The sequence below is a fragment of the Microcebus murinus genome, chromosome 19, assembly GCF_040939455.1.
Source record: "Microcebus murinus isolate Inina chromosome 19, M.murinus_Inina_mat1.0, whole genome shotgun sequence".
In the NCBI taxonomy this organism is placed as follows: domain Eukaryota; kingdom Metazoa; phylum Chordata; class Mammalia; order Primates; family Cheirogaleidae; genus Microcebus; species Microcebus murinus.
The window spans coordinates 17740155-17753154 of record NC_134122.1 but is presented as its reverse complement, the minus strand read 5'-3'; the positions used below and the strand labels follow the sequence as shown (position 1 = coordinate 17753154).

Here is a 13000-nt window from a genome sequence, read left to right as displayed (position 1 = left end):
AATAAGTATGGACTCTAATAAAGAATAACAGGTGATCTATCTATTTCACAGAGCTAGCTAAGGAAGTCCTCTCTGAGGAGGTGATGCATCAGCTCAGACTTGATTGGTGACAAGGGGCCAGCCATATAAAGAGTGAGAAGATATTTTAAGCAGTGGGAATGGCAGGTGCAAAGGCCCTGGGACAGAAATGTTTGGCTTGACCAAGGAACTGAAAAGGAAGGACAGCCTCACTGGAGTGCAGGTATCGAGATGAAAGTAGCAGGGAATAATATTGAATAGGTCAGCATGCCTTAGATAATGCAAGCCCCTGGAGATGCTAGCAAAAGTTTGGATTTTATTTAAGTACAATGTGAAGCCTTTGCAGGGTGTTCCTCTCTTTACTGAATCATTTAAAAATAATATCAGCTTGCATTTGACCCACTGCTGCTGCCCTAGCCCCATGGCTGGCTCCCTCATATCCTTTCGGCACTACTACCTATAGCCAGCTAGTGATTGCCTTCTGTGTCTCTTACTTACAAATCCCAGTAGAGGCCAGGCATGGTGGCTCATGCCTATAATCCTAGCACTCTGGGAGGCTGAGGTGGGAGGATCATGAGATCAGTAGCTCAAGACCAGCATGAGCAAGAGTGAGAGCCTGTCTCTAGTAAAAACAGAAAAATTAGCCAGGCATTGTGGCATGAGCCTGTAGTACCCACTACTTGGGAGGCTGAGGCAGAAGGATGGCTTAAGCCCAGGAGTTTGAGGTTGCAGTGAGCTACAATGATGCCACTGCACTCTTCCCAGGGTGACAGAGTGAGGCTCTGTCTCAAAAAAAATCCCAGTAGAGATATCTAATTGGGACAGCTGACCTTTTGGAGCCCTGGCACGAATCCTAGCCACTGGCCACCCTATGAATGGATTGGCTCTCCTTATATCATGTGTGATCTTATGATTTAATCAGCTGTGACTGGGGCAGAATCATGGTCATATTTACCTACACGAGGGTCTGTGGACAAAGCAGGCAATGATACAAGCCCTTAAAGAACTATTTCCAGAGGTGAGATTTAGGAAATGAGTATTTCACTGTGTGCCTAACTTACTAAACTTCTGAAAATATGTATTAGGTTGTGTCCAATATCCCTAATTAAAAACTGTTAGGTGGCTTCTAAATGCACTTAGGGTCACAATCCCAAATCATTAACATGCCTGTAACGCCGCATCCTCTGGACCCAGCTCTGTCCTCTGCCCTCATCTGATGCTACTCTTCTCAGCCTTTTGGTCTGATCCTAAATGTCACTTCCACTTCCTTGACCCCCCAGCAAAATTAGAGATCCCTGTTTATATTGCTCTGTATTTTTTTGCTTTATATTTCCCCTTCATGGCATAGAGCATAACTTTAAATGATGTTGATTTGTGTGCTCACTTGTTTAATGTTTGTCTCCCCCACTAGACTGAGAGTTCTATGAGGACAGTAGTCATGTCTGTTGGGATTATAGCTGCTTCTGGCTGTCTTAATCTGTTTTGTGTTGCTGTAAAGGAATACCTGAAGCTGGGTGATTGTAATGAAAAGAGGTTTATTTGGCTCACAATTCTGCCGTCTGGAAGATTGGGCATCTGGTGACAGCCCCAGGCTGCTTCCACTCAGGGGGGAAGGCAAAGGGGACCAATGTGTGCAGCGATCACACGGTGAGAAAGGAGGCAAGAGAGAGGGCAGGTGCCAGCCTCTTTTTTAACAACTACCTGTCCTGGAAACTAGTAGAACTAATAGAGCTCCCTCCCTCCCTCCACCCTACCAAGGAGGGCATTAATCTATTCATGAAGGATCTGCCCTGACAACCTAAACACCTCTCATTTGGTCCCACTTACAACATTGAGGATCAAATTTCAACATGAGGTTTGGAGGGGACGGACACCCAATCAACAGCACGGGCACACAGTAAGGGCTTAATAATAAGTGTTAAATGAATGAATGCCAAGAAGTGAGAGATTGGATTGCCTGAGCAGTCACTAAAGACCTCATGGAAAGCTTGAGGGTTGATCTTGGCCTTAAAGGATGAGTAGGATTGGAGGAGGACAAGAGAAAACATTTCAGACAGGGAGAACATTTATCAGCAAAGGCAGAGAATTGGGAATACGTGTGGATATAGCCAGGGAACAGTGTGACTACCGACATGATTAGAGCAGAGGTGTATGCTGACAAGATCTGGAAAATAAGATTGTCTAGGTAGAAAAGGGCCCAAATGGAAAAAAAAATCTAAATCTGAGAACTATATTAAATAATAGTAGCTAAAATTCCTATGGTGCTTATTATGTTTCAAATTCTTTTCCAAGTGCTTCATGAATATAAGCTCATTTAATCCTCCCAACAAGCCTATGGAGTGAGTACTACTTTTGCACCCATTTTACATATGTGGAAGCTGAGATACAGGAAGATTATGTTGTTGAAGGTCTGTGGTTGATGAATGCAGAGCTGGGATTCTAAATCTGGACAGATACAGCTGCAGAGTTCATGTGCTTGAATGCCAAGCTGCCTCTCTCCTCTGGAAAAGTAGAGACGTAACTTGGCAAAAGATCAGCTTCAGGAGCTGCACGTTAAAACAGCTTGAAAGAGAGACGGAAGCATTCTGGTCTTGTGATCGGTGGAAGGACCACTCGTTTCTGGTCTAGAAATGAGTGAGCTGAAAAAAGGAAACTGCAGTTTTGGGGAAGAAGGAGATGGAAAACTCAGTGATGGTGCAAGAGATTAGAGAAGTGTGACCAGGAGAGCTTGGCCAGTGGCTGTGCGTAGGCCTTGGGGTCAGGCAGGCATGGGTTTGTGTGTCTGCTTTGCTGTCTGCTTGCAAGTTTCAGCATCTAGCCCATGGGTTTAACAACAATACCAACCACAAAATCAGGATTAAACGAGACAAAGTAAGTGACGCTCATGGCACAGTGCTTGACACACAGGGTGGTGGCTGAGTGAATGTGAAGGCTCTCTGCAGGGATTTGGACGGCAAGGACTGGCCAGAATCCTGGCTGCTACCTGGAAGTGATAATATTAATATTTATTTGATGCCAGCCAGCTGGGCACTGCTGAGCAGTCGTGAAGCAAGAGTACCCTGAGGCTCGCTGTGTCCCAGAGCTCTGCAGGGCTGGTGCAGGGGCCCTTTCCAGGGCTCAAGTGCCCATTTCTCTTCCTCCAGCTCCCTGGCCTTTGCAGAAGAGCTTCATCCTTGGCCTCCAGGGCAGGCACCCAGCTAGTTAAGACCCTGGGACCTTTCTCTCCACCCTGGATCAACTCCCCAGATGCCCTGTTTTTGACAAACTCCCAGTTCCCGGGGTATCTGGATGTTGCCTCTTCCTGTTCACAGTGTTCATCACCTATTTGTTCCAGCTCTCAGATCTGTCCCTCTCCAAGGGTGACAGGAGCCACTTTTCCCCCAAGAGTGGGAGGAGATGATGTGATAGGATGCACGGTCACAGTGTCATAAAGCATCGAATGACACAGTGAGAAAGGTATTCCCTTTGGGGTTCGCCTCTGGTCCTTCTGATGAAGCCAAGGGAAGCATCTTCTTTTGGTGCTAGAATATCTTTTAACACCTCTCTAACACTTCCATTATATCCTTTTGTCAAAGAGCTGGCAGCTAGCCTTCAGCTTGGGACAAGCGACAGCAAGAAAGCAGCACAATTATTTTGTTTTTATTGTATTTATTTTCTCAGTTACCTTTTGCTCATGGCAAGGAATTCCAGCTTTCCTTTTCCAGTAGTGACATAAATTTCCCTTTCAAAATCTACTTGTTGAAGGAAAAAATTTAAAGAAAAACATTAGGTAAATAATCATTTATGTGGTATGTGGATATGAACAACTTCCCAAGAGTGGTACCGAGAGGACTGAGATTTGGAAAACGCTGGAACACTGGGGAAGCCATCCGATGTAGGAAGCAGAGGCTTGGATCTGAACGCAAGCTTTGCTCATTAGCACCCAAGACGCTTACTCTCTTTGAGCCTCTCTTCCCTCATCTGCCAAAATGGAGACGATAGTTCCTACTACACATGGTTGTTTTGAGGATTAAATGATATAATCTGATGCATGTGAGTGTCATTTGCATGCAGTGACTCTTAAGTGTTGAATGGAATGAATCGTTCCTAGTGCACGTTTGATAATAAAATTCACTGCGTGAGTGGGAGCAAGTTACTGGTTTCCCAAGACTCCTGTCCCATCGTGGGGATAAAATCTGGGTAAGTCACGTAACCTCTCTTTTCGCAGTTTCCTCATTGATAAGATGGGGAGATCAATAGTATCTTATTCGTGGGGTTACTGGGAGGGTGAAATGATTTCCAGCATGTGTGGCACTCCTGGCATCAGCCTGGCACCCTGCAGTGTTAGGTAAGTGTGAGTTCTTAGGACCATAATCCTGCCTCCTAGAATGCTGGAGCCCTAAGCAGGAAGGCTCCCTGGAAGTGTGAAGTCCTGGGTGTTTGCCATAAATACTCGAGGAAGTCACTGCTGGTAGAGATGATGTATTTCTCATACTTTCTAAATAAAATATTCAAAATATTCAAATGTCCTTCCACTCTCTCTTCCCAGAGCCCTCAGAGCCTATGCAAAGTATACTCTCTTGCTCCCTCCATATAAAATAACTTTCCTTTGGTTTTTGTCTTCCTGCAGTAATGTTTGCTGGAGACTGAATTGTGGCCACACCCCCTCCCCTTCCCTCACCCAAAATTTGTATGTTGAAGCCCTAACCTCCAGTGGGATGGTATTTGGAGATGGGGCCTTTTGGAGGTAATTAAGGTTAGCTGAGGTCATGAGGGTGGAACCCTTGTAATGGGATTGGGGCTTTACAAAAGGAGGAAGAGAGACAGATTGCCTGTTTTCATCATGGGAGGACACAGCAAGAAGGCTGCTGTCTACAAGTCAGAAAGAGAGCCCTCCCCAGGAACTGAATCTGCCGACACCTTGATCTTGGACTCCCCAGCCTCCAGAACTATGAGAAATAAGTGTCTGTTGTTTAAGCCAACAGTCTATGACATTTTGTTATAACATCACAAGCAGACTGATACAATGATAACTCTGCCTTGAATCCATCCAAAAAATTAAAAAAATATATTATTTACAATGTGCTAATCATTTTACATATGATATTTTATTTAAACCTCACAACTCTACGAAGGGGAGCATTATTATCATGTTCCATTTTGCAGAGGAGAAGACTGAGGCTTGCAGCTTGGGCGACCTGCCCAAGGCTCTAGGGATCCTCTGGGCCAGAGTTAGATCTTGAACACCAGTGTTCACACGCCCACCCCCAGGTAGCCTCCGGGGATTCAAGTGGGGAAACACTCTGACTCTGGCATTTGTGGGGAACATCTTACTGGCTTCAACAGGTGAAGAGGGATCGCCCTTAGTGGCTGGAGTGCAGATGAGCAGAGCCCAGCTTCCAAGATGGAGAGAGGAGCCAGTTGAGTGGCAGGGGAGTGAGTTTGTGTAGGAAATACCCAGAAGAAACAAAACTCCCGCAGCTCAGTGGGTTACGACAAGGCAAAACCTTTAATAACATGAGTGCTTATTACATTAGCTGCTTCGGGGCTCTGACATCTTTGATTTCTGGTCATGGTTTTCTAACACGGAAAGGTGAATGCCTCCCTCAGGGCCGCCCGGGCGGCTGGTTTCCTGAGGATTTGTGTGGGTAGACGATGGGGACAGCCATGAACGCGCCCGATGGGGGTTCGGGAATCCCCCCCTGGCCACCACCCGTGACTTTTAGTAAAGTCCTCTTCCAAGGAGGGAAGAATGTGAAGGTCCTTCCAGTAAAGAAGGAAGAAAGGAAAACATCTGGCACAGATACGGAGAGAGGAATGACAGTAAAGATGGGCTTGAAAAGTGAGGAAGGGACGGAGGGCTGGGACTCGGAGGAGGACAGGCAAACGTGGGAGAGGGCTGAGTCCATTTGGTTTCATTCTTTGTAAAAAGTAATACCATCACGAGGACCATGCCATGCAACCTCAGAGACATCTCTGTACACTTCCCCCAAGGCTGTGTTGGGTGTGGGGCAGAGGCCAGAGGTCAGTTCAGACGGGCGTGGTGCGCCTGTTGGCCGGATTATTATGCAGCGACTCTTTGTACTCTTTGGGCGTGGAATTGTGGAACTGTAGAAACGCGTGGTCCCGGTCGGAGTTGAGGAGGGTCCCCATGGTGATCTTTGAGGGGTCCCGGGAGAGGGTGAACATCGAGATGTCGGTGGAAGGGATGGTGTGGAAGCCTTTGCTGATGGGGGACAGGTCTCGGGATCTGGGCTCTGTGGAACGAGAACTTGACCGCCTCCGGAATCTATACCTGTAGGGCGGGAGGCGGGCAAAGGTAGATTTCTTCAGGAACTCCGAGTGGGATTTGGCACGTAACTGCTGATGTTTTTCAATGTAGATGTGCACGGCAACCACTCCTACAATTTCCGCGATGATGAAAGAGAAGGCTCCGAAATAAAAGGACCAGCCATAGGAGTAACTTTTTTTGGAATCGCGCTGCCCAGGGTCTCCAGCGTTGGCTGATATATAAACTATGATGCCGATGATGTTGCTTAACCCTAAGAGAAGGGGGGGAAAAACAACAACACGTCTTTTATAAACTCAGAGGTGACTGTCATTTTGAGTCTTGAAATATTTATAGAAAACGTGGAGGTAACGGGGAGAGAGGAGAATGGATTAGAGCTGGGAAATCCAACCGCTGAGCTCTTCTTGCATGGTCTGTCTCTTGGGAAATGAAAAATTCTGCTGCTCCGTCCCAGGCAGTGTGCACTCAGCTAAGGAATACACTCTCCCCCTACAGCAAGTGCAGTAGAACTCAGAATGCATTTATTTCCCCTTAGAAGCAATTCGTTCCATCAACACTTAATCTTTGGCACTAAGTCATGGGGAAGACAAACAAGATACACATTCCTGCCCTTGAATTCCTTACCATTAGCAGGAGAGACTGACATATAAATGCAATTACAGCAACATGCAGTAAGAGCTCTACCAGAGACACATCAAATGGTTCAGGAGCAAAGGGAGAGAGAAAGACTAAGCTCTGTGCAGTGAAGGTGAGGTGACATTTGAGCTGGATCCTGAAAACTGAATAGGAGTGAGCTAGGAGATGAAAGCCGTTGACCAGGGGGTGTGAGAGAAAGAACTGAGAATGACTGACTAGGGTCCCAGCTTGGATGATGGGGAGGCTGGTGGCATTTTGAGCTAAAATAAGAGGCAGCAAAGAGACCAGGTTTAAGAGAAAAGGGGAGATTTGGCTACACTGAGTTGGAAGTGCTTATGGAGAGTCCAAATGGAGCTGTCCAACGGGTCTAGAACTACAATTTGGGGAATGAATAAACCCATAGGGAAGGGACAGCAGCTTACCAAGTCTTTTTATCTGCACAGGATAAGACAATGCTTTAGCTCAGCTGTCGTTTGAATGTCAGGAATTGGGGAACACGAAGCTGTTATCTCCAATAAACAAGGCTTGCGGGCTTAGCTTCCCCAAGTGCCAGCGGAATAGCATTGGCAATAGCTGCTCAGCCCATTGGAGAGGAATTGACTCCCTAGGGAGTGGTAAGAAGAAACAGTAGATTTTTGGAGGGCTGTGCCCATGTCTGGCTACCTTTCTCACATTATTGCTCCAAGGGGGAAGAAGAAATGTCTCTTTTTGTCCCTTTGTTTCAAGGGCTTGGTGCCAGCAATGACTCATGGAGGTTGGTACACCAGCTGGCATCTGCTTGCCTCCAAATTTAGGCTACCTGTACAGGGTGGTGATAAATGGGGGTTGTCCCTCGTTCAAGTTCCCAACACCAGTTGGTAAGCAACCATTTCTGAGAGCCTCCTGGGTCCTCTCTCCATTCGTGGAATGTTCCATAATCCTCCTGGGTATCCCCTCGATCTCCCTACAGTTGAGCAACCAAAGGACTAAAGCTTGGCGCAAGAGGACCCACAGGACTCTGCTCCAGTGCTACCATTCTGATTGGCTGGTGCACATGCATGAGGGTTATTAATATTTTGAATATGGCTTCTGATCACACTCCATCTAGAACTTGCCCCCAGAGGGAAGGGCTAGCATCTGCTTCCGCCCTGTCTCCTCTTGGTTCTACCCACGCGGGCATTCAGCAGGTAGGCAGCAAGCTCTCATTACTGAGCTGTTCCTTAATATTGGGGGTTGACACATCCAGTTTCGTGCCAGGCTGCAAGAAACCACAGGATGAAAAACGGCTCCTCTTCCTGGAGTGTCAATTTGGCTTGAAGATTAGTAGGGAAGACACATTCTTTTATATTAAAATGAACATGGATATAATAAGAAGGAAAAAGCAGAATTCACATGAATTTTTAAGTTAAATGGGAGGCAGACTTCAGAGACATATTGGCTCAATGAAGGTGGCTTCTGGCAATGGCCCCTGATGCCCCAGGGCCATGGTTTCTCTCTCCTCTACCAGCTGGGAAATTTCAGTGGCAAAATTTGGGAAGCCCCAGAAGGAGGTCTTGCTGGGTAGGGAGGAGGAGGAAAGAAAGAAAGAGAAGTTTAAAGAGAGGCTCAGATGTCAGACTAGGTAAAAATAGGCAAGACGCCAAGTGAGTTGTCAATCATTTATAGGGCACTTACTATATGCCAGGCACTGTGCATAGCCTTTATATACACCATGGCAATTAATGATTGCAATAGGCCTGCCTTTAAAAAAATTATCCCCTTTTTCCAGATGAGGAAATTGAGACGTAGAGAAGATTAAGTAACTTTCCATGTCGAACACAGCTAGGAAATGGTTGAAGGGAAATTTGAACCCAGAACTCTTAGCCATGGTGTATTTAGAGTTCAGTAATAAGGCTTGGGAAAAACAAGATGTGAATGGTCAACCACTTCGTTCCACCCATTAGACTGCAAGCTCCCTGGGGGCAAAGACTAGGGTTATCTTGTTCATTCCTATGTCCATAACTCTTAGCCCAGAGCCTGACCTGTAGGGAGTGCACAGTGCATATTTGCTGAACAAGTGAAGAGTGAACGATTTGGGTTGGCAGTGAGAATTAAATGGTACAGTGTATAAAACAACAGCTACTATGTATTGAGCACGTACTTGATGCTAGGCACCTTTCTGAGCACTTTAGGGCATATCAACTCATTACTCCTCTCAACAGCCTCAAGAAGTGGGGCTGTTATTATCCTCATTTTTCAGATGGGGAAATAGAGGCACAGAGAGATTGAGTGACCTGCCCAAGGCTACACAGCAGGGAAGTAGTAGAGCCAAGCTTTGCACCAGGCAGTCTGGCTTCAGAGCTCATGCTCTTGAGCACTGCACACAGAACCTGGCACACAGTAGGTGCTCAATAATAGGTTCTTGATTGCTCACCTGAAACCACAAACCTTAGAGCAGCTGAGCAAAACAGAGACTTAGAGAGTGTTGAATTCTCCACTCCTTTCATTTTAGAGGTGGAGAAACCGAGGATCTTAGGGGTGCTCGGGGAGATTAGTGGAGGGGTGGAGTATTACACCCCAAGCTTCCTGCTTCCTGTCAGGGCTTTCTCCATGAAGCCATGTGCTTTCTAGTTCCTGCACGTCTAATCTACCTGCCATCCCACACAACACCTCTTGTAAGAAGAAAGTTGCTGGTGACACACTCTTGCCTAACAATCCCCTTGGGGGACAAAATAATGATCTTCTCTTGTTCTTAGCAAACTCTCACATCAGCACAACGTTGGTCCTGATCCTCTGGATCCAGCAGAGCCTATAAGGTCTGGACGGGGCCACCAGTGACAGCACTGTGCCTCAAAGCCGCACAAGTCCCTGGGCTTGCCAGTTGTTGACATCTGTCCACACAGAGAGTGGCCAGAGGCCACCACCACCTTTGGGCTGACCACAATCCCCGGGGCAAGATGGCAGCTTTCTCCCCAGTCTCTGCTGGAGTCAGTTCTAGAGAGTCAGAGCTGGATGGTCCCACTTTCTCCTTTCACAGAAGGGAAAATGGTGGGGAAGGAACCCAAACAAGTTCCATAGGGCACCAGGATGCTGAGCTTTAGACTTGGGAACTATATTTTTGCTTTTCCAATACTAGAAAATGATATTGTGCTTTTTATGTTCAGTCTGCTTCCTACAACCCCATGAAGTTGATATTATTATTGTTTGTCATGTTAAAGTCAAGGAAGCCAAGTTACAAGGAGTTGGTCACATTTCCCAAGGCCCCCTTGGTGGAGGAAGGATTGAGATCTGGGAGGGTGAGCCTCTCCTTCTCACTGGCATCATTCCCATCTCAATAAATATTCTGCAAAGTTTGAAGGTCATCACCAAAGAGTTAAGCCACATCTTCCCCCATTTCTGCCTTGTTCTTTGCTTCTCTAAAGCATTTCATCCAGATGGCATTCATCTACCTTTGAGAGGGCTGGGGTGGAAAGTGACCGTAAAGAAATGAGAGGAAAGATGAAAACCCAGAGGAAATCGAGGAAGATGAGAACACCAGAGGAAGGCTGGAGAAGGGAGGGCAGAGAAGGCAGGACCATCTTCTGAAGATTGTCTCTCCTCTGCCTTGCCACCCTGGGCCGCCTCCTGGTCGGGTCTGCTATTGATTGGAAGGGCCTTCCCAAGAGCATCTTGGGCTGTTGTCTTTAATGTGTTCCCAGAGACACCTTGATGATATGAGGATTTGAGCACTTGCAAAGCTGTGAACTGTAGTTAACTGGCAAAACACATACCGCACAGGGCCAGGGACGGTATGCAAACGTGCCTAAGTGAACAGAAAAGTGGAGCCCTTTAAAACACACTGACTCTGTCTCTCAGTTCACACCTAGCACATGTACAAACATGCACATACACTCTCCTGTTAATCAGTCTCTCTCTCCTGACCCTGAAACCCTGTCCCCTCCCTGTCTTTGCTTTATGCCACCCTCAGCTGGAGTTTCAGCATCTTTGGTTCTAACGAAATTCTTTGCGTTGTTATCCTTAGCATGACAATCTGCACATTTTCTTGCCTTTTTTCCCCTGGAGGGAGCCCCAAATAGCATTGCTTCTCCACACAGCCCTGGCTTTGCCTTGGTGTCTGCGAAAAGATCAGGGCTGGGGGCCAGACACTCACCTGCAGAGACAAAAAAGATGCCCGCGCTGAGAATGACATTGTGTCTGCTGCGGTGGAACTCGCTGGCTGCCACGCAGAGCCCGCCGAAGAACAGCAGCGTGACGCTGAGGATGGGGAAGACACTGGAAGCCCTCACAGCCCCTGCGGAGAGAAGGAAGACGCTTCTGCCTGCACCCGGCCAGCCCCGGATCCGCCCACCGTGGGCAGGGGCTGCCCGGGGGAAGCCAGCGCAGAGGTACGTGGGCGTGAGACCAGCGCAGTCTCTCAGGGCCCTGTGTTTGGAAGGAGGCTCCGGGCTTGGGGTCAGCGCTCTGCAATCACCATCCTGAGAGTCATAATGATTGTGCCCTTGAATGTGTGTTTTGTGAATCTGAGGGGACGATGGTGCATTTGCTGGAGGCTTGGAACCTTGATGCATACGGGACCACTTTATCCACACCCTACGCACCCCTGCCTCCCCACCTGCCACCCGCCACCAACACCGGCCCACCTCCGGGCCTCCCTGGGACTCCCTCAGCCTCAGCCCAGTGACCTCTGCCACTCTGTGCCCCTGCTAAGGGTCTGGGCAATGAACACAAGAAAATCAGATTTGGGTATAAGCTGCAGGTCCCTGGGGAGATTTGCACTCGCCTGGAGAGTGCCCCTACCTCCAAGAGAGTGTGATATTAAACAGCAAATTAAAAACACCATGACAGGTCACAAGAGGGATCACAGAAGAAAGGAAAGGGTCCTTTTTGCCTGCATTTTGAACCAGGAGCCTGGGATTTTCACCTGCAAATTATGTAGCCAGACCTGTACACAGGGACTTCTCTCAGACCGCACACCACTCATCCAAATGCAAATCTTTCCCAGCACATACCTACATTTGCACACAGAGCCTGGCAATGCCCATTTAATACCCTTTTAGTCACTGAATGAACAAATGTATTTATTTATTCATTCAACAAACATTTCTTGAGCACCTACTAGATGCCAGGTGCTGTGCCGCGTGCTGGGTTACTAGCTGCAACGTTTAACAACCACAAGGCACAGGCACTGCCCTTCAGAATGGACACTGGTGAGGAATTGATGCAGTCCCGGAAGCCCCTGTGTCACACCTTAGTTTCCGGATCATGGACAGGCCCTAATGTCCTGGCAGAGGACTTGGGTGGGGATATACCAGGATTTACCCAACCAGGATAAGACTATTTCCCAGTAAGTCCAGGCCAGAATGTACCAGGTGGATAAATTCTTGTGCTCACTGGTGTACAAAAGCTCCAGGGGCCCTGTCCTCATGGGGCTCAGGTTCTAGCAGAGATGACAGGCAGGACCAGCTAGTAACTTGCCTTTTGTCAAAATAAAAATGTGAGGCCTCTTGTTCCAGATTTGTTAAGAATTTCAAGATGGTGACCGCAGACCAGTGACCCAAGGGTGGGGCCCTTCTGAGGGTGGGGCCCTGTTTGAACCCAGGTGAGAGCCCACTGCTCCTTGGGCTGGGGTGGTAGACCGGAGGTGAGGAGACGTGGTCGGATTCAGAGTGTGTTTTATGTTTTGAAAGTCAAGCCAAAGGACTTTGTGTGTGGACTGGCTGTGGGCTGCGAGCGTGTTTGGTCTGAGGGAATGCTGGAGCCCTTCTGGACCCAAACACCATCTGCAGGAGGAGCAGCACAGGGGGCCGCGAGGGCCATGAGTTCATTTTGACCATAGGGGGTTCAAAGCTTAGTTCACGTTACTCGGCATTCAAGGCTCTACCCACTACATGCACTGTGTGTTTCCCTGATGGTTTAGCTCCAGCCCTCTCTGTCTGCTACTGCATGTCAATGGCTCAGGCTCCAGCTGCCAAGCTCTTTGCACTTTTGTTTTGCTTGTTTTGTTTTTTTAAGTTTTCTGAAAGTTTGGTAACCGATTTAGTCCACGGGGATTGCCTGGCGGGGGTGGGGGGCGATAGGGGAGACCTGGGATGTGGGGCTGGGGGCACACAGGGGTGAGAT

General features: G+C 47.8%; 1 protein-coding gene across 2 annotated transcripts in view; it reads right to left on the bottom strand.

Annotated features, from left to right (window-relative positions):
* Positions 1 to 789: 789 nt before the first annotated feature.
* Positions 790 to 13000, bottom strand: part of CACNG3 (calcium voltage-gated channel auxiliary subunit gamma 3) — an 88174-nt gene continuing 75963 nt past the window's right edge. Inside the window, exons 3-4 of one of the 2 annotated variants that reach the window (XM_012780167.3) lie at positions 11031 to 11171; positions 790 to 6539 (exon numbers count right to left, since the gene is read on the bottom strand). In XM_012780167.3, coding sequence (XP_012635621.1) covers positions 6028 to 6539; positions 11031 to 11171 — 653 coding nt within the window. In that variant the 3' untranslated portion in view covers positions 790 to 6027. The remainder of the gene's footprint in view (positions 6540 to 11030; positions 11172 to 13000) is intronic. The other variant, XM_075995183.1, reaches the window with a different exon arrangement.